At 45.2% G+C, this 22,680-nt stretch overlaps 1 protein-coding gene across 2 annotated transcripts in view; it reads right to left on the bottom strand.

Annotated features, from left to right (window-relative positions):
* The window catches only part of ZC3H7B (zinc finger CCCH-type containing 7B), a 213,256-nt gene that overhangs the window by 166,033 nt on the left and 24,543 nt on the right, over positions 1-22,680 (bottom strand). For both annotated transcript variants that reach the window (XM_086963525.1, XM_086963526.1), the window contains one exon: positions 9,327-9,389. In XM_086963525.1, coding sequence (XP_086819651.1) covers positions 9,327-9,379 — 53 coding nt within the window. In that variant the 5' untranslated portion in view covers positions 9,380-9,389. The remainder of the gene's footprint in view (positions 1-9,326; positions 9,390-22,680) is intronic.

Raw genomic sequence — 22,680 nt, forward strand, 5'->3', positions numbered from 1 at the left:
TGGTGGCGGCTCTGAAGTTGTTGTGGGCTTCTGTGGATTTGGTGTTTCTCCAGGCTTTTTCGAGGCAGCGGCATGTGCGCCTGGACTCTCGAAGTTCGGTGGTAAACCATCTGGCTTTCTTGGCACGGGTATTGTTGTTTTTCTTGAGGGGGGCTATGGTGTTGGTGCTGTCCGAGATCCATCTATGCAGGGTTCGGGCTGCGGTGTTGGGGTCATCGTTTTCCGCGATGGTTGGAGTGGAGTTGTTGAGTGAGGAGATGAGCTGGTCGTCGGTGATTTTGGTCCAGTTTCTTTGTGGAAGCAGGTGCTGGTGTCTGTGGATGGTTGGTGTTCTGAAGGTGAAGTGGACGCAACGATGGTCGGTCCATGGGAGTTCGGTGATGTGGCTGAAGGTGATGGAGTTTCCTGTAGTGAAGAGGGGGTCGAGGGTGTGTCCTGCTGAGTGCGTGGGCTCGGTCACGATCTGGCAGAGTCCGATGTTGTGGAGGTTGTCCAGGAGGCATGTGGTGTTGGGGTCCAGTTGATTGTCGAGGTGTAAGTTGAGGTCCCCCAGCAGGGTGTAGTAGGTGGATGCGATGGCCTGCGGGAGATAATGTCCGTGATGGAGTTGGCGAAGGGTCCGCGGGGTCCAGGGGTTCAGTAGATGAGGGTTCCTCGGAGGGCGGCAGTGGGGCTGGCCAGTATCTTGAAGTGAAGGTGTTCCATCAGTTCTGTCGACTCGTCAGGGAGTGTGCTCAGGCGGAGGCTGGATTTGTGGACGATGGCGATTCCTCCTCCTGGGTGGGTGGGGCGGTCCTTCCTGTAGATCTTGTATCCTTGGGGGATGGGGATGGCGATGGCGATGTCTGGTCCTGAGGTGGCGTTGGTCCAGGTTTCGGTGAAGAATGCTACGTCCGGGGTGATGCGTCATGGAGTGCTGCCGCAGTTTGCGTGCCACAAGCGGTATGAGCGGTACTGGAGGAAAAGCGTACGCAAATCTGCCTGACCAGTTCATCCATATCGCATTGCCCTGAGACTGCGGATGTGGGAACCTGGCGGCGAAGGTTTGGCATTTTGCGTTTTCCTTTGTGGCGAACAGGTCTATCTCTGGATGACCCCACTGCTAGAAATATGGTTGGAGCACCGAGGGGTGTATCTCCGACTCGTCCATCTGATGGCTGTGCCTGCTGAGTAGGTCCGCCATCTGGTTGTCTTTGCCTGGGAGATGTTCTGCCATGAGGAAGATGTTCCTCTGGATAGCCCACTTCCTCATGCTCTGGGCTAGATGAGATAGTTGCGGAGAGTGTGTGCCTCCCTGCTTCTGGATGTAATACATGGCAGTCATGTTGTCCGTCCGGATCAGCACGACTTTGTTGCACAGGTGCAATTTGAATGTCTTCATCGCCATGAAGATTGCCATTAGCTCCAACAGATTGATATGCATCTTTTGCTGCTACATCGTCCATAGTCCCTGCACGGTATAATGGAGGACATGCGCTCCCCATCTCTGGAGAGATGCGTCCGTCGTCAGCACTATTTGTGGGACAGGCTCTTGGAACGGTCGTCCCCTGCAAAGGTTTTGTGTGTTCCACCAATGCAGAGAGTTGTATGCACGACCGGTCACCAACACTAGGTCTTTCAGATGCCCATGAGCCTGGTTCCACTGTCGTGCCAAGCACTCCTGGAGAAGACGCATGTGTAGCCTCGCGTGCGGGACTATGAAGATTCAGGAGGCCATCATACCGATCAGCTGCATGAATACCTGCGCTGGGAGCGAGTGTTGGGGCCTGAATTTCTGAATCAGCAACTGCATGCTGTTGACTCTGGCCGAGTTTGGCTGCGCTGTTGCTGTTAGAGTGTTTATTGTTGCACCTAGGTACTGCTGCACATGAGCGGGCTGAAGGTGCGACTTTGGGTAATTTAGTGAAAATCCTAGACTGTGTAGGAGGTGAATAGTGCATGCCATGTGGCTGGCACACTGCTGGGCTGACTTTGCTTGGACAAGCAAGTCGTCCAGGTAGGGATAGACATGGATGTGTTGTCTCCGAAGGTGCGCAGCCACAGTTGCTACGCACTTGGTAAACATCCTGGGGTCAGTGGTGACCCCGAAAGGCAGGACCTTGAACTGGTAATGCTGGTTGTTGACGGTGAACCTGAGATACTTCCTGTGACTTGGGTGAATGGGAATGTGGAAATATGCATCTTTCAGGTCTAGGGTTGCCAGGAAGTCACCCTGACTGAGCAATGGTAGGACTTGCTGTAAAGTTAACATATGAAAATGTTCTGACAAGATGTACTGGTTCAGGGGTCTGAGGTCTAGAATGGGCCGCAGGGAACAGTCCTTTTTTGGGATTAAATGTAAATGTAAATGTAGTTGAGCTTATATAGCGCACAGCTACCCGCAGTGGGTTTCCCGGTGCTTGCTTAGGGAACCCGTCCTGATATTCCCCTGTGAGATAGCAGGGTATCCACAAGGTGAAAGGAAGCACAGAGAGTACACCCCTGTACCTTGCGGTTCTAAAGGCACAAGTTCTATCGCCCCTTTTTGCAGCATGGAGAGTACTTCTTGCTGCAATAAGTGCATGTGCTCTGCGGACATAGGACGGTGCCTTGAGGGTATGTTGGGGGGAGTGGAGGTTAGTTCCAGACAATAGCCGTATTGGATAAGTTGTCTCACCCACCTGTCTGTGGTAATGCCTTCCCAGACTGGCAGGAACTGCTGGAGCCTTCCCCCGACCGGTGTTAAATGGTCTGGGGGCAGTGACAAGGCGTCACTGTTTGTTGGGGGCGGAGGATCTGGCATGGTTATTTCCATGCCCTCTGCCTTTGGTGCTGTTCCCACAATATCCACCCCTGTTATTCTTGTTATAGGTGGTCTGCGCGCTCCCCTTGTTGTATTGGGCTTGCTGCAATGCTTGACCTCTAGAGGCTCCCCTGTTACCGGAGCGACGAAAGGAAATGCCCCTGAACTGCTGTGACTGCAGGGTACCCATGGATTTTGCTGTCTCAGTGTATTTCTTAATCTTTTCAAGGGTTGTGTCTACATCAGGACCAAAAAGAAAGTCAGGGTTGACTGGCTGATTAAGCAAAGTTGTTTGGATCTCTGGTTTAAAACCAGAGATGCGGAGCCAGGCATGACGTCTCCGCATAACACTAGTGTTGATGGCCCTAGCTGCCGTGTCTACTGCATCGAGTGCTTGCAGACCTCATTCGCCCAGACCACCCGTGCAGCGGATCTAGCGTTGCCACGGTCGTTGGTACCGGGACACTCTTGGCGCCATATCCGGCGCTTGCCGCGACCACGCCCCCTCCCCCCAGCCCCCTCTTACAGACCCATAAATCATGTGTAGATTTCGGACGCGCAGCGGGCGCGTCGATTGCGCGCCGAAGGCGCGCCTAAGGCAAGCCCGTCTGCGCCCGTCCGCGGCCGACCGGGGCTAGGGGCATGTCACTCTGCTCAAATCATCACTTACTCTTCCTCACAACTCTGCAGTCTTCATGGCCCCTGGCCTCTCCCCGCCTCCACTTGCTCTCTCATATCTTCACATGATCTGTCCCCCCTCCCTTCATCTCTCAACCCTCTCGCTCCCCCCATTCCTTCTCACTCTCCCAGAGAAGACGCCAGCCCAGTCTCACTCAGGACTCTCTCGGCCTATTATCTTAACACCCGGTCAGCAGTGGCCCACTCACACGAACTGTTGGTACTGCTAGACCTCCACGCACCTGATCTCCTCTTCCTAACAGAGACTTGGTTCAGCGAGGACTCTCTCCCTACCTTACTGGCCACTCTTCCCGCTCCATACTATGCTCTTCGAGCAGATCGTTCCAATGGTAGGAATGGGGGCGGCGTAGCGGTCATCGCCCGGACCGACCTCCCCTTCCAACGTCTACCTCTGCCAGATATTGCTACAACAGAGTACCTCGCCATTCGCACTACTTCTACCACTCCCCCTCTTACCTGTGTTCTCACTTACCGTCCCCCTCAATCACCCTTATCTTTTCTTCCTGACTTTCAGGAGGTACTATCCACACTGACGGTCAATAACTCTTCCATCTTATTACTGGGAGATTTTAAGTTTTGGCCTTCAGATCCAGCGGAATGCCCGTCCTCAAGAGAATTCTCAGATACACTTCAATCCCTCAATTTCATATCACATGTTCATTCTCCTACTCACGTCAAAGGACATATCTTAGATCAGATTTGGTCCTTCAACTGTCCGATAGACTCTCTGTCCATCTCGCCATGCACCTGGTCCAACCATCACTTGATTTCGTTTACCCTTCCCATCAAACCCACGGTCAGGCTCCCGCGTCCAAAGAATGTTTGGGTCCGCTCATGGAGCCGAGTGGACCCGGAGAATCTATCTGCATTATTAGCCTCCTCCTACCCTACCCTACAAGGCCTTTCCACTCTTTCCCAGGCCGTTGCCATTGAACATTGGCTCGCCTCTAGCTGTGATTCCATCGCCCCGCTGAAGCGGGTGACCTCGAAACGAGAGAAGGATGCCAACTTATGGTTTAACGAGGATCTTAAAACCACCAAACTTGCAGTACGCCGTGCCGAGCGTGCCTGGAGGAGGAACTATTCTCCCTCACTCAGAGCTGAGTTTACCACTCTCCTAGCTCAATATAAGAAGGCCATTCTGGCTGCAAAAACGGCCTACTTTTCCTCAAAGATTCTTGCAGCTGAGAATCAACCGAGGGAAATTTTCTCGATTGTCCACAATTCGGCATTCTCCGAAAGGACATCTCTCAAGCCCTTCCCGTCCCAGGACCTTTGTCACTCTTTAAATAATTTCTTTATCGAGAAGATTGCTATTATTAAAGCCAACATTCCCTCTTCCCCCCCCCCCGACTTTTGTTGACCCTCAGTGTCCTCCACCTAATGGACAACTTGATGCCTTTCCTCCCTTGACTAAAGATTCCTTGACCTCCATAAATCCTCTTGTTAAATCCAGCTCCCCATTGGACACTTCCCCCGCGCACATCCTTCGCCACATCTATACAACCTGTCCAGACCCCCCCCTTCACTTCCTCAACAGTTCCCTTTCTCAGGGGGTTGTAGCCAATCCACTGAAAACTGCTGTTATTGTTCCCATCTTAAAAAACCTGGCGCAGACCCTTCGATCCCCGCCAACTACCGCCCTATCTCCCTCCTACCATTTCTGGCTAAGGTGCTCGAACGCCATGTCACCAGGTCCTTGAGCACCTTTGTGGAGGAGTACGGGATTTTGGCTCCCCGCCAGGCCGGCTTCCGCCCCGCACACTCTACGGAGTCCGTAGTACTTTCGGTCCTTGACAACCTCAGGGAGGGAATGGATACCAACCAGGCCCAGGCTTTGGTTCTCCTCGATCTCTCAGCCGCCTTTGACACGGTTGACCATACCACCTTACTCTCCCGTGTCAAGGCGGCGGGGATCGGGGGTACCGCTCTGGTATGGCTATCCTCCTTCCTGAGGGACCGCACCCAGGCTGTTCGCCTGGGTGATTTTTCTGTGGACCTCCGGAAAGTTCAGTGCGGGGTTCCCCAAGGTTCCTCCCTTTCACCCCTCTTGTTTAACCTTTATATTGCCCCCCTTATTTTTTCACTACAGCAAATGGAGGTCAGCGTATACAATTATGCGGATGACCTTCAACTTGTTTTCAATCTGTCTTCTTCCCCTGCTTCCATCTCAAACTTCCAGTCTATTATGATTTTCATCCAGAACTGGATGAACTACAACCACCTGAAACTTAACCCGGATAAGACCGAGCTGGTGTTGACGGGTGGTTGCTCCAGTTCCTGGTCTTCACTTTTTTGGCCCCCTTCCCTAGGTTCTCCCCCGGTCCCCGCTACCTCAGTTAAAACTTTAGGTATCAAACTCATTTCTCAGCTCACTCTTCACTCCCAGGTTAGTTCTGTGGTGTCCTCCTCCTTCTTGTCACTACGCACCATCCGTAAGGTATCCCGCTTTTTTTCCTTCGATGCCTTGAAATTGATCATTTTGGCGATGGTCATTTCCCGCCTGGATTATGGCAACGCCCTATATGCGGGTATTCCTGCATATAGTCTACGGCGTTTGCAGCTGATCCAGAACCAGGCGGCACGGTTGGTGTTCAATCTCCCGAAATCCCACCATGTAACTCCCATTCTCAAATCCTTACACTGGCTTCCTGTCCGTGAATGCGTCCAGTTTAAGCTTGCTTCTATCACCTTTCAAGAACGACTGGGCGTGGCTCCGGCCTTTATAACATCTGAGATTGTTCCCTATGTCCCATCTAGGGAACTGCGCTCCTCCACGCAATCCCTGTTGTCAGTCCCCCGTTTCCGGAGAAAGAAATGGGGAGGATCAAAGTTTGCAACCCTTGCCCCACTCCTGCGGAATTCCCTTCCTTTGGAGCTCAGATCTCTAACTCTGCACCCTCAATTCCGGAAGAAACTTAAAGCTCACTTATTTGCCAAATGTTTTTAACTAGACCACTTGTTGTTCTGCTCCTTCCTATTCTGTTTCCCTTTACTCCTACTCTGGAGATCTGTCTGTTGCAGCGCCATGAAACCGCCGGTGAAAGTGCGCTATACAAATATTTTAAACTCAAACTCGAGTGCACACTTGATGGATACATTTGAAATTAACTTTCCTTCCTGTATGAGCATTTCTGCTCCCTCCTTATAAGCGTCAGGCAGGTGTTGCATCAGCTGTTCTAACGTGTCGTAGTGAGCCCTATCATATCTAGCTAATAGGGCCTGTGTATTTGCGATCCTCCAAATATTAGCCGCTTGAGCAGCTACACGCTTGCCAGAGGCTTCCAAGATTTTGGATTCTTTGTCCGGAGGAGGAGCATCACCACTAGTCTGAGAGTTTGCTCTCTTGCGAGCATTAGCCACAACCAAGAAGTCCAATGGGAGCTGGCCCCTGATGTACGTAGGGTCCACAGGCGCTGGCCGATATTTTCTTTCAATCCTTGGGTTCACAACCCTTGCCCTGGTGGTCTCCTTGAAGATGTCAGTAGCATGTTTCAGGACACCTTTTAGCATAGGCAATGTCTTTACCGATTTTTCTGAGGTGGAGAAAGTATCGAACAGAAAATCCTCCTCCACTGGATCTGCGTGCATTTCCACGTCATGGTTAATGGCCGCCCTTTCTAGCAGAGCGTTAAACGCCACCGTGTCTTCAGTAGGCGAGGTTTTGACACTATAGGACTGAGCATCAGGCGCAGTCTGTGGCTCATCAGGCTCAACCAGGTCATTCCAGGGTTGAGGTTCATTTTGATCTGCGTCAGCATGATAATTAAATTCAATCTGACCGTAACCCTCTCCCACATCTTCATCGCTGCGTGTGGGAGAGTAGGCATATTGTTGTGTATATGGCTCCACAGGTTCGAAGAGAACAGGTGAGGTGGCTGAATCCCTTTTCCTTTTGAGAGGGATCTTGTATGACTCCAAAGGATGTTCTGGAGCGATCTTTCGTTTGTGAATGGTGAGCCTGCCAGAATCCGATGAAGAGCTTCGACTGATTGTCATACGAGGGTGCCTGGAACATTACCTCTTCTGGAATGGACTGAGACTTGGAAGGCCCCGACACCTTCTTGGACACTTCGACGCCTTTTTGTGGTTCGAACGCTTTGAGTCGAGTGGTCGGGGGCAGTCCGTATTTAATTGGAGGAAGCACCCGAGACGAACCGACATTTTTCGAGATCGACGGCGTCTTCGATCCGATCTGCTTTGGTGGATCACCAGCATGCTTGCGGCCTTGCGTCGACTCGAGCGCATGGTGCGCAGCACGCACAGCTTTGGGCTTCGACGCAATATGCTCTTTCGGGTCGGGATTTGTCTTCGACTCGAGGGCCTTGCTTAAGATCGGCTTGAAGGATGCAAGCGTCGGTTCGCCAGTCTTTTTAGCCTGGAGTCTTTTGGCAGTGTCGCCATGTTTGGACGTCGACGGCGTCAGAGTGACGTGCCTGACCGTCGAGACTGGCTTCGGCGCCCCGCTCTTCGGGCCGACGCCCCCTTGTGACCCCGAAGGGTCGACGACGTTTTTAGACTTGACTGGAGCCGAGGAGTCCGAGGGCGTCGATCCGAGGACTGTCTTAAACAGTTTCGGTTTTTCTTTCTCCTCTGTTGGTTTCGGTTTCAATTTTGATGGATCGACCTATGGCTACTTTGAAGTATGCTTAGCCGGGCCTTGACGCGGGGCTATAGAATGTGGAGTAAGATCTCGGCTAAGGCTTCGACCTGAGCCTTAGAGAGCACAGTGTCAATATTAGGCCCCGCGACTGCGGGTGGGCCTTGCTCATCGCTCGAGTCGTCTCCATGGCCTCTGCGTCGTCTCCTACCTCGACGACGTCTTCTTCATGGACGTAGTCTTCTTCTTCGTTCACATCGAAGTTAGAGTCCTGCTCCGACGCAGGGTCCCACTGCTGGTCAGGATCCTCTTCATCGACGCCTTCATCGTCATCGGCCTCGAAGATGTTCTTCGGGTCAGGTGCCGCTTTCTGCGCCGACTGTCGCGCTGCGCGTCGAAGTCACAGCGTCTTCTTCAACCGGAACTTGGAACAGGCCATACAGCTGGCCTCGTCGTGGTCCAGGGATAACTTTTATTGCACACTGGGTGCACATCAATGTGAGGGTATTTTGAGTTGCAGACGGGGCATCTCTTGAACGGACTCCGTTCCATCGTCGTCGTAGTTGGGGCCTTTGGTGTCGAAAAGGCAAACGGCCTTCGTATTGGCACCGAACGAGACAATACCGACGCCCCGAAGGCCTTTTGGCCTTGCGCAAAGAGTTTTATACTGATTCTGAACTTGAGTCAAGAAAGTACATCCGAACCCGATGGCGGAAAAAAACAATCTGAGGATGGAGAGGATGCCCATGCGCACTGTAGTCCAGGGGAGGAGCCACCTATCTCGTGATACTTCGAAGACTCTTCCAGGACAACAATGTGCAATCATCCGGACCCAACACTAGGCGGCGATCTATGCACAGATATGAATTCAGCAGCCCACATGCCTCGAACACATATGACACAGTCTCTCAGTCACCTGTACACATATATTCCATTCATATGCACACATTTTCATACATCTCCAAAGACCATGCTTCCACTGACACACATGGCAGCCCTGTCATAGTGCCCCAAGTCGAATTATTTAGTTCAAACCATAACATCTGGGTATATGGACATAAGACTTAAAGCCAATTAAGATGCGTGCGGGTGCATCTGGTAAAATTGCGCAAGTTGCTTAGCCTTTAGTAGGTCAGGATGATTTTCATAGATTCTCACTACAGAAAAGGTTGGAAATCCCTGTATTACAGAGACAACAAACACTCCTAAACTCAGAACCAAGGAGACAAAGTACAGCCCACTTACTGTATAAACTGCAGCCCCTTTTCAATCTCCTGCCTCCGCCTTTGCCTTTCCATGGTGAAAAATCTGGGGAGAAGAGAAAGCAAGTATTACGCAGCCAATAATATTACTGGTAAAACGCTGGGCTGCAGCACATGTTGCATTGCTATCCAATTAAAAGATTTCTAACCAGTCTTGAGATCAAATCGGACAATAACAGCATCAGCTATTGGGTCTTATCCTTTCCCACTTGTTCCTCTTGTTTTTTCATTTTTTCTTAAAACAGAGTTTAGTTACAGACTGTATGATTCTTTTCTTAAGATTATAAGGAGCGTATGTGTAAAACAGCACAAAAAACACATTAGCCTGGGTTGGACGTCCCAAGTAAAATGTATTATTACTACTGTTATTCAAATATTTACTTTATAATTAGTCCTTTCCAGGTTCACAGTTTTCTACAGTGAGGGTACAGTCAGTTGTCCAGTTCCTGATGAGAGGTCACTGTCTGAACCCCACCCCAAATATTGCAGTGACATCAGTCTGACACTGGGTTCTGCAGTGAAGCCAATCTGAATTCAAGGAACTTGGTAAAAGGTCAATCAACTTTTACATTTGCAGAGTAATGTCTGGTAGAACTCCAGAAACGTAGAGCGACAGCAAATTTCTGGAGAAGTCCCGGTTTAATATTAGGTTTAAGCTAGCATGTCAAAGTCAGATGCATGGTTCCCGGTGAGATGTTACTGCCCTTTGGGCACCAGGTGCAAAAGTAACGTCACAGCCATTGATGTCAGGTTCCTGGAGTGACTTTATAGGCAGACAGCAGGTTCCAGAATTGATGTTACTGTCAGACGTCAGGTTTCTGCAGTGATCTCAAAGGTAAATATCCAGTCTCCAAAGCGATATCACAGGTTTACATCAAGGTCTGGCAGTGATTTCACTGTGGGACGTCAGGTTTTTGTAATTAAGTTGGTTAATGTCATTGCACGCTTCAGGTTCCTCAAATGATGTCACAGCACAATGCCCAGTTATTTAAGTGATGCCACAGCTGCTTAAGTTAGATTCCTGAAATGGATAATTGCTCTCACTCTAGATAAAGTACTCAGACTGTGAAATCACTTGAGGGACTAGACATTCCCCGCCCCCACCCCCTACCCCCGTCGAACCATGAAAATAATCCTCCAAGAAAGTCATGAGGTAAATGGGAAAGTGTACACTACAGGACACTAAAACTAAGTGTGAGTGTGAGTGTGTGTGTATATATATATATATATATATATACACATACATATATATATATATATATATATATATATATATACACATATATATATATATATACACATATATATATATATATATATATATATATATATATATATATATATATATATATATATATATATATATATATAATTTTTTTTATTATTGTCTCAGTCCATGTTGTACGGAGTAAATAAAAAAATTAAAAAAAATAAAAACCCTAGTAATACTGGTAGGGGTACACAGTTACTTTATAATCACAAGAGGCTATTAATGACTGAGATCACTGCTCGGAGAAAAAGACATGTTCAGTGACTTAATGCCTTACCCCACAGAAAACCCTCAATTCTTGTCACAAACCTAAAATAGTTATTAGTACATCTAATACATCTTAGCTATCAGAAAGAGCAAGTAAAGAAAGCATCAAATACACAGAACCAGAGGAAAGAAGAAAATACCTGCTAAAGCAAGGAAAAACAAGAACACTCCAGACAAATAGAGGCTGGGTAAAACAAGAAAAGCACGAGAAAATGTACGAGAAAACACCACTAAATTTACAGAGAATGCTAAGAATAAAACAGGAAAAGAGTCAATGAAACAGAGGTAAGGAACTTAGGATACAATTTCAAACATCGCCCTAGAGACGAAAAATGGGAAGTTAGTCAGGATGTGTTACTACTAAGGCAAGACTGATTCCTAAGCTGTTGACAGAATGACAGAGGTTGAAAATCGCATCCGAGTGCTGAAAGATCCTCTAACAGAGGTGTAAGCAACTGTTAACCAATTGAAATTGTCCTGGAGGATTTTAAAAAATAGGGTCGAAGATATTGAATTGAGTGCCCACGAGAATAACCCAAGAGTTATGAGCTTCCCTGAAGGGAAAGAGAAACCCAACCCTGAACACTTCATTGAACCACCCTTGTATAGTCTGGTAATGGCATCAAATGCATGGGGAGGGTGAAGGGGGGCGTTGTAAGTCCATTGCATGATGATGGGGAGGGGAGGCTTGGGGTTATTTTATCTTGTTGGTTTAAGGCATGACCAAATGTGATATTGGTATGACATAATACCAACTACCCAACAGGGTGGTGTTGTGATTCGCTTTAGATACCCGTATATAGGTTTCCCAAATCATGCCCTTATATAGGCACAACTCTCATTGTCCTTATTTAGGCATAGAATCCGAGTCCTTTTTTAGGCAGTGCCCATGCAAACCAAACACAGGCATGGTCACCTACATCCGTCCATCCCATGTCACAACGAGTTCTTGGAAAACCAGACTCTTAAGCCTTTAGGACTTCCCCTGCTTGGATTATTCATTTCTCCAAGAACTCATTTATTATGCAAGAACAACTATTCCTTAGGGGTTCATTCATGACGTTCCTCTGCCTGACTTTACGTCAATTCTAGCATTCCTAAGCACCTTCCAGGTATAAATATACCTTCGCTTACCCCGGCAAAGCACGGCTCGGTTACACAGCTCGATACGGCTCGCCACGGCAAGTTCGGAAGGAATTTGAGTCCCCGCCTGAAGCACTGACCAGATGCTGTCATCCTCCTCACAAAGAATCCAGCTTCAGTGTTTCCGACTCCCTTCGCGGGGTGTTAAGAGATCGAGAACCGGAAAAAGATTCCAACCTCTCTCATTCTAAGGTATGGAGCAGACTAGAACCTAGAGGGACTCTTGGCAATACTAACTATGGCTAAACTAGACTATAGAAAAACAGCACCTACTTCTTACCTCGTACTACACTTAGGTTAGGTACACTGGGGTAGAACTAGCTAGAAGCACCAATTGAGTATTCATATTATTAGCCTGTGTTATTTATGTATATATTTTATGAATATATGTCGAAGCTAAAAACCATGCTATTGCAGTATTATTTTATCTTACTGCTAACGATGTACGTATTCTACTTTTACGATTGTAGCAGTTCTTATCTCTTACACGAGAAATAAAACTGTTCAATAAAACCCTTTTTATTGAAACGCCTGTCTTTCTATTTCTGTGTAACTCTGCAGAAACTAAGCATGCACGATTGACTGAGTGAAACTGTTATCTATTGTTTCCACGGTTTTGAGAACTGTTCGATTCTAAGGGAAACAAAGTGGTCATGTTTATGCAGTTGTCAGAAACTAAACCCTTCTTGTTTATTTGAGAAGTTTCTAGGGACCTCTGAGTTAGCTGGCACACACAAGTAATTAATTTTAATGTACCCGATAGGAGCATACTGACGTCAGTCCTTTGCAAAAACTATAGTGTATATTATTCAAATGCGCAGAGCCTATAAGGGAAATAGGAACTACACTACATGGCGCCCAACGGTTTGGTAAGGCACTAATTCAACGCTAGGTACTGAAGTAACTCAGTCGTGCTTTTCTCAGAGACCCCTTCTCCTAAAACTCCATAAGACGTCTGGAGTGGGTAGGGATAATATCCTCCATAGCTGAGTAGGAGGAAAATCCTATTTATTAGATGTTTGGTTTGTTCAACGTTGAAGGATACAGTGTTCCAAAAATATTGTGCACCTTATCTTTGTTCCCTTGAAACTTGCTCTGCATTTTTCATTAAACAATGTCCGATACCGAGACTAACACCAGCAACGGTGGAGCTATGGCCGACCAAGTCGCACCAGCTTTTAATTTTACAGGTTATAATGAAACCGATGAGGATGTTATAGACATCCCAAAAAATTTAAAGAGCCATCGCTCTAAAACTTATTAAACATGGCCTAACACCAAGAGGTGGTAGTGCAGTTTTTGTGATAGAGGCACATGAATATTTTTCAGACAGAGGTATTCTATTCATTGACAGTATTATAATCAAATCCAGTAACAAAAATGTTTCACTTCTACAAAGAAGATGATCCATCTGAGAAATATATTCCTTCCTGTTGAAATTCCTCTCACATACCAGGAGCATAATCTGTGGTTTAAAGGCGCCCTAAAACATTTCATTCACATTACCAGGCGCGGTCCACTAGTTAGACCAGGAGCAACATGGCCGGTTTTAGCCGGTTACACACCTCATCCTGACTTCGAAGACATGGCAGACGTAGAATTACTTGCTCAACTCAAGAGTTAATCAAAATTTACAGACAATTGGTACAATATGTCATGCGGACTTTCACAGTACAACCACCATTAGCTATTCCAAAACAACCCTCTCACCAGGGGAATACAAGAAAATGCCTCCACCGACTTTACATGCAGTCATGGGTAAAATGCCTGGAAAACGTGAACAAATTCCATTCTGGATAGCTCAAAAAATTTCTCAGAAGCAGTATTTCCTTATACTAGCCCTTATGAAAAACACAGAATCCTAACAATCTGTTTACCGATGGGGATAACACCACATCTGGAAGACTGCAGCACCTGGGGCACAGTCTTTGATGCCATCTATACTAAAACATGTGGTGTTCCATCTATGGCGGTAATACCTGATGTCCTGAAACAAATTCAAAATGAATACGGGGCAGAGCCTGCTCTGAATTTAGGTATAAATTACTGAAAAGTTTTGACCAGGTCTCAACATTAGTATTATCTAATAGGAGAGGCAGCATCAGTGGCGATCCGCCAGAGCTTAAGGGAATTTGATGTAACAGAACAACAGGCACTAGCCAGAATAATTGAAAAATCCTATGAAAAATTAGGCAGAGACAGTTTGGGTGGGAAACGAGCTAAACCACAACTGTCTGAAGGTTCTGACAAGGACTAAACTAAACACAATCCTACATCTTCTAAAAAGAAGTGGGAAAATAACAAACGACATACAAAAGAGATACGTTCTCAATCCCGAGATAGGTCTTCTCAAAAGTAGCCCTCTGAATAGAGGTATAACCTCAGGAATAGGGATAATTTGAGAAAACCAGATAGGCATCAAGATACTGATACACGTTCCTCTCGTACCTTTCAGATATCCTCACAGACATCCGAAAGAAGAGGACGGTCAGATCAAAAAGAAGAACGCGTGAAGTTCAATCAACACGTTCAGAAAAAAGAAAAAAAACTCTTTTCTCCAAGAAGAAGGTAGCTGGTCTGAAGATCAGACATGCAGAGAATTCTGAGAACACAAGTCAAGAACAGAGAATGGTCTCAGACAATGCTGGACAGTGCAGCAGAAGTAACAATAGCTCGCCAGAACCTGAAGGAACTTCTGGAGACGTGGACTTGAATGAGTTCATACAAGTTGATACTGTAGACACCAGGGTTAGTTCTCCACAAAAGTTATATGAAATAACACTCCGGATGGAGGGAGACATACCAAGAAAAGTGAAAGCACATTTTTGGGAGAGACTTTCAAAGGGTTATGATATACTTCTAGCTGAACAGGACTGGCCACCAGAATTTGTCAGGGAGTGCTCACATGGCGAAGACATCATTATGCCAGCCTTTTCCAACCATGTTCCAGTACATTTAAAATATACCTAAGTCAGGAAATGGGCAGTTGCCCAAGTCCCAGCACTATACAAAAATCATGTAGGATTGGATGAGGACTCACCTCACCACAAGATCCAACTAAAAAACCAACCAACTGCACAAGGGCAGTACCCAATTAAGCAAGAAACTAAAAAACAGGTCAGGGAGATCTTAGATCAATTTGAAAACCAAGGGGTGATTGAAACATGCACCTCATCAATGAACAATCCTTTGTTTCCTGTTTCCAAACCAGACAATACATATCATCTAGTTTTGGATTACAGACACCTGAACTCGTTCAAAAACATTTGCAGTACAAAATGCACATAGCACAGCATTAATGAATAACATTGTGCGTAAAAAATATAAAACCACATTAGACATTTCAAATGGTTTCTTTTGTCAAAACACAGCACCTGAAAGTAGGTATTTGACAGCTTTCTCAATAATGGGGACCCTGTATCACTTTTGTCGACTCCCACAAGGGTTCAAAAGCAGCCCGGGGTTATTCTCAGCAAGAGTAACAGAGTTACTACAAACTAATGATGACGAGGCATTGTCATATGTCGATGATATCTATCTGACAGACGATGACCTGGATAGGCACTTAAACAGGGTGAATACCATTATACTGGGCTTCGCCTCTGAGGGCTACAAATTCAATTTCAAGAAATCAAGAATTGCCCACCTCAATGTCCTTTTCCTAGGATATGAGCTTTCAATTGAAGGCAAAAGCCTGGCAGCTAACTTTTTAGAAAAGTGTGCGCTGCTCCAACTTTCAAAAACGCTGAAAAACTTAGTAGAATCTAGGTTTCCTACATTTCGGAAGAAATTACATTCTAAATTACGCAGAAAGGGTTAAACCTCTCTACGAATTAATCAAACCTGATTTTAAAATCATAAATTGGACACAGGAACACACAGATATCCTGCGTTCACTTCAAGCGGACATGTTAGCAACAAATCACTTACAAACACTCGTAAACGTACGCAATCATTCCGGATCAATGCAGAATCACCAACTTAACTTTTAATGAAGGTGAAAAAGTACCAATTGCATCCGAATCACATTTGTATACACAAGCGGAATTGCGCTTCACATCAACAGAAAAAATTCTGACAGCAGGCCAAACCGCTGTAGCAAAAGAAAGAGCCCTAGCACAGGGGACACACATTATTGTCGTGACTCCAGTACCAGCCTTAGAGGCAGTTACAAAAGCAAGCATTCCGAATGAGAAAGCTTTACATCCAAGATGGATACAACAGGTTAATTCTCTTGCTGCAACTGATGTTGAATAGGTTTTTGATCCTTATTTAAAAACACAAGCTTTCCTTCAATACGAACATGAATGTCCTCTGCCTATTGAGATTCTCCCTCTTGACCAGTACGACTTTATATTTATACTGACGGATCAGCACAACCTGCTACGGAGAGTAAGCAAGTTTATAGTACGCATGCCCGATCGTTAAAGGTCGTAGGCGCAATGGCAAATTCAGACCAATGGTCACAAAAACACAATCTCTAGGAGATTGTACAGCTCAGCGAGCTGAACAACAAGCATTCAAATAGGCACTTGCAAATACGGATCGCGAATTCCCCACACACATAATGTGCGATTCTTTTTACTGTGTTCAATCGTATAATGAATATTTACAGAATTGGCTTCAAAATGGTTTCAAAGATGCAAAAGGTGGCACAATCAAGCATAAAACGCTTTGGGAACAAGTAGTTCAGTTGCGAAACGGACTACAAAACACACACGCTGAGTCATCAACGTAATTGCTTTCATGTTGCAGTGAATTCCTTGGATAATGAAGCCGTGAAGTGGGTTGTGCACGCGGCTTCCGTAGCTGCAATCATACGTTCAAAAACGAGAATAGACAGTGAAATATTACTGGCTGGCAAAGCTTCAAGCAAAGGCAACGGTGCAGCGTTACCTAAAAAGATTCCACTCAAATACTCATATACAATTGATGCCAACAACGTTCCGTTTGCTTGAATCCCTGGAGTGGGGGATAGGGTAGTTCCAAACATGGAACACAGATTAGGACTAATCCTAGCAGCACATGAAGGGATAGCCTCTGCCCATGAAGGTGTTTCCGCCACAGTATTGTTATTAAAACAGAGATACAGGTGGCCAGGCATTAGGAAACAGACCAAAAACTATGTTTTAGAATGTGAAATATGCCAGAAGATGAAAGTCTCTACTGTGAAACGTCTTGCGCAGACGCCCCAGTTAATTTCAGATAAACCATTAGCGTGTGTTTACCTGGACCACTGCGGTCCCTCACAAAGGGATGGTAACTATAAATATATCATGGTCGCAGTGGATTCATGCTCAAGGTTCCTATGGATGTGGCCTCAGTGCTCGGCTGACGCTCGAACTTATATAAAAGATTTGCAAGACTTTATCAGCACATACGCAATAGGCACACTACATTCTGACCAGTGTGGTAGTTTAGCAATAATTAGGTTAAGCGTTAGCAGAAGACATCTTGTATTTAGAGACTATCTTGCCAGTTTTCGGAATCCATTTTGTATTTCTGTTGGCCATTTTGTATGCCATGTGCTCTGTCCTATCTTTCTGTCAACTGCTATTGAAATCTGCCTAGAGAGAAGATATGTTTAGTCTCCTCTACTTTGCACATGCTCAGAAGAGCATACAGCGGTCTCCAACTTGTAACTGTCAAGATGTTTCCACCAGAATTAGCTTACTGTCAGCCCTTCCCACTTGTTGCTAGCACACTCTCTGTATGACCTTATATGTGTCTGAAACCAATACTCTGTACCTTGAACCGCCTTCATTTCAGCCCCTGTGTGGGTATAAAAGGACCAAGCTCCTTCTAGTCAGTGTGCTACCTCATACTATACCGAAGGGTGTTGTGTGAATGTAGCTCCACCTCATGAGGTTTAATAAACTCTGTCTTTTCTATTCCAGTTTCTGTGCCAACTTCTTACTATTGGTCTAAGGACTCTAAGCAGAGTAGGGCGAATCCCTTGCACTAGTAGGCCTGGCTGGGGCTTGCTACTACACCAGGGCCCTGCATTTAGCTCTCGAGCTTACAAAGAAGCCAAGGCCAGTTTGAGGGTTGCATTGCGGTATTCTTCTCCATTCCATCCTGAGGGAAATTCTGTTGTGGAAAGAAAAAACCGAGACATAAAGCGGTCTATAACAGCTAGGGTATTAAGTTCGGTGATGGGTGGGTCAAACATCTTTATGGGGTCCAACGCTCAATAAATAATTTGCCAAGAAGTTCTCTAGTGGGTGTCACTAAATACGAGGTCCTATTTGGGACTAGAATATTGGTACCGGACCTTGATATGAAAGGCACAGTAGCGGAAAATAAACCATTTGATATTAAAGATCGTTTGGCTGTTTTACAGGACTTAAATGAACTAAGATCGAAACAGAGCAACCTGTTCCTGAAGCCAACCACCACTGGGGGAAAACCAGCCGTCCCAGCAAGGCCTGTCTGGATCCCAAAGCTTGGGGATCTAGTCAGAGAGAAGATCACGGAGAAGAAGGAATTTGGGCCTTCTTACAGACAACCAGTACCTGTTCTAGCCATCCACGGATCAAGAACAGTACTTTTGCCGCCCCTTGCTGGAAAAAAGGAGAAAGGATTTGTGTCCATCGACCTGATCAAACCACACTATGTGGCCGATACTAAGCAGTAGGCCAAATGGACTCCGACCAAGTAGCAGACGCACTCCTCTAGCTACTATCCAAGAGGTTCAAGCTGAGAAATCATCACCTTTGAAGATTGTACAATGAGAAAGGAAGCACTAAGCAACAATGCTATGGAACTCGTTCCTCTTGAAACCCAAATAACAGTTCGTCCTGATACACCTGTCTACAATGAAGTAACAAGTGATCAACTGGTTGCAGCGATTTCAACGAATACTGATGCAATTCTGACCATTGACAGAACTGCCTCTGGCTATTTCATTAACTTTGATACGTTTTCTGAGGATCCCAGTGACCCTGAAACGATGCAAGCACAACGAACTTTCAAAGAACAAGCAACAGACTTTTTTCATCTCCTGAAAAAGACTTATCTGGTTTTACCATGGACTAAACTATGGATTGTTTTAGGAATAATTTTCTTTCTACTTCGACTAGCTTTGGTAATGACTATGGGTATGCTGATAAATGGAAGGTATATTCAAATGGACACAGCAAGCAAAAGAGTGTACTTACTTCTGCAGCCACACATATCAGCTCATTGTGAAGCAAGAGACTTGTCAGCAGTGAACATCACAGCCGTTCCTATACTAGATGGTATTATTTAGGATCAAACTGAGTAAGACATATTGGGCCTGTCAGAACTTTTGAAGATTCCACACTTATTTAAAATTTCATTAAGTGACTTTATTGCCTCTAGTATCTTTTCTGATGATTGGGACTTCGAGACTGTTAATAACATGATGTCTGATCTAGAAAAATCAGCTGCATTCTCTAATCATGAATGTTTAGGTGGTTCATCAGATTATGAACAGCTATATGGTTACAACCACTATTCTCATCATTTCTTGCATAAATCTGCATCACCTAGAAATGTATTTATGTATAACCAATGGGAACATTTTCCTACGCCACCATGGGGTAGCTCAAACACGTTTGCAATGAAGTTTCCATATTTTTCAGGGTTTAATACATCCAATCCAGAAACGTTTTACTTAAAAAATGTGAACAAAACAGGAAGGAAAAGTATGTTAACCAATACAAAACAGATTTATTCTGCAGCCTTTTTACCCAACTGTCTAGACAGAATACAATCTCACTGATAAACAGATCGAACTGGCACAAAGGGGAGCAAAGTATACAGTGCTGAACATTGAAAAACTGGAAAAATTGCCATTTACGGGAGCAGAGAAACCAGCTACTGAGTGGATCATTCATGGCAAAATAACGCTGCCTGTTACAACTTTCCATTTTCAGTATTGTCTAAAACATATACCAGAAGGCAAATATGAAAGGTTAGGTAAAGAATACATCAAGACATCCTGGGATTTACCTTACACACACAGATGTTGGAGTGGGGGACGTGAAGTGTTACTTAGCGGTACACACTGTGAAAACGTACTAAGCGGTTCTCTCCTATGTCAGGGTATTCATTTACACGGGGCTTGTAATGGTTCCACTGCAAATTTGTCCTGTCACCTGCAAGGTTCACCAGCCGCCGTGATTATTTAAATTTTAGGACAACTTTCAAATGGAAGTTACATTATGATGAATGATCACAGCTGCTGTGGCATGTTGCAGGGATCCCATATCTAGTAACAGTTACTTCCAGGGTCACTTGCTGTATGCAAGTCTTGTTCCCCCAAATAGACACAGTCAGGGAGTCGCCTTTATGGCCTTCACTCAACATCTCTTCTATACGAATTGATACTCTAAGCAGAATGAAAGCCATTTCTTTTGCAACAAACTGTGCCTTTGACCTCGACCAAAGAAACCTGTGATCTACAAGTCACAAGGACTTCAGCCGAGATACAGGCCCTTTTGAATACAAACTGACCTATACATTTTTCAGAAATGTTGGGACATATCTTAAAAATGTCTGATACGAGCGGTATTGTGCATGTATTAATGAACGTGTGTTTAGGACTGTTAACACCTTTTCAAGCAGTCCTCGGAATCATTCCAAACTTTGTGCACTCAGTGTTTGGTGGTCTGCTGCTAATTTTAGCACTCATTGCAGGAATTCTGTTTTTATTGCTACTGCTACACTATGGCAAGCCAATCCACCAGCGTCACCAGCGTCACTCCTGGAATCTTGGAGAATGCCCTCCTGTAAAGGAAGTGTTGTGAGTGCATAGTACAAATTTTGGGTTTACAAATTTTGGGTTTACCTCGTCTACGAGAATTAAATACCACATGGTTTCTGTCATTTAGACCAATCTGGCAAGATTGCATCTTACCTGTTCTACACTGCCTGCTTTGCGGTGAAGAATGCATACTAGACAACTGTCTAACACGCCCATCAGTCATGCCTACGGATAATGATACTCTGCTGGACACGGTAACGGCACATGCTCTGTGTTGTCCACAGCGGCTACCAATCCTGATGAAGGCATTCATTGAGATCTCACAGAGGTAAATTGCTACTCCTGAGGTACGAGAGGAAACAACAGGCGCACAGATAACATCGGAAACGAACATTTCTGATGCTTCCAATGCTGAAGGCGATGCTTCGCATCTATGTGCAGTTAATCTTCTAAACAAGGTATTCCAACTTTCACCTACAATGGTAGACCACGTTTTGTCTACAGAAAGAAAAGCTTTCATGTTTTCTACAAGCCCATACCTTGACTTTTGATTCGACACACAGTGTACCAGGAAATCTTTGAATTTGGCCTTCACTTTTCAAAAACAAAAACAATCCTTGGAACTTTTTCCTATGATTAATTTTTTTCCCCCTAATTTGCATTTTTCTTTTTTTGGGCATAGTAATCTGCTTACAGTAGAACTATTCATAGAGAACAGAATTCTTTGAACACTTCCAGGGACAATATATCACCTTATCAACAAACAATTTGTTTATGTAACCTGACATGAAATGGTTATGGACATTTTTCTTCTGTATTTCCGAGCCATTAATAATGTATATACTCACCTTTATACATTTAGCATTCAGTGTCATCTTATGCTTAGAATGAAACATTGATTTAATATGTAAAGGACCATTGCCTTTTATGCATAGCAACAGTTTTAATGCATTTTAAAGTATGTTTTAGCATGCTTAGCATTTAGTAATGTCGTTCATATGGATCTGGAGTGGGTGTTGTGTTTTGATTTAGATACCCGTATATAGGTTTCCTGAATCATGCCCTTATATAGGCACAACTCTCATTGCCCTTATTTAGGCATAGAATCCCAATCCTTATTTACGCATTGCCCATGCAAACCAAATACAGGCATGGTCACCTACATCCGTCCATCCCACGTTACAACGAGTTCTTGGAAAACCAGACTCTTAAGCCTTTAGGACTTCCCCTGCTGGGAGTATTCATTTCTCCAAGAACTCATTTATTATGCATGAACAACTATTCCTTAGGGGTTTATTCATGACGTTCCTCTGCCCGACTTTAGGTCAATGCTAGCATTCCAAAGCACCTTCCAGGTATAAGTATACCTTCGCTTACCCTGGCAAACCACGGCTCGGCTACACAGCTCGATGAGGCTCGCCACGGCAGGTTCGTAAGGAATTAAAGTCCCCGCCTGACGCACTGACCTGACACTATCATCCTCCTCACAGAGAAGCCAGCTTCCGTGTTTTAACTCCCTTTGCGGGGTGTTAGAGATCGAGACCCGGAAAGAGATTCCAACCTCTATCATTCTAAGGTATGGAGCAGACTGGAACCTAGAGAGACTCTTGGCAATACTAACTATAGCTAAACTAGACTATAGAAAAACAGCACCTACTTCTTATCTCGTACTACACATAGGTTAGGTACACTTGGGTAGAACTAGCCAGAAGCACCAGATGAGTATTCACATTTTTAGCCTGTGTTATTTATGTATGTATTTTATGAATATATGTCATAGCTAAAAACCATGCTAATGAAGTATTATTTTGTCTTAGTGCTAACGCTGTAGGTATTCTACTTCGCATTCTGTCTTACGATTACAGCAGTTCAAATCTCTTGCAAGAAAAATAAGACTGTTCAATAAAACCCTTTTTATTGAAACGC

This window comes from Lissotriton vulgaris, chromosome 1_1, assembly GCF_964263255.1.
Source record: "Lissotriton vulgaris chromosome 1_1, aLisVul1.2, whole genome shotgun sequence".
In the NCBI taxonomy this organism is placed as follows: domain Eukaryota; kingdom Metazoa; phylum Chordata; class Amphibia; order Caudata; family Salamandridae; genus Lissotriton; species Lissotriton vulgaris.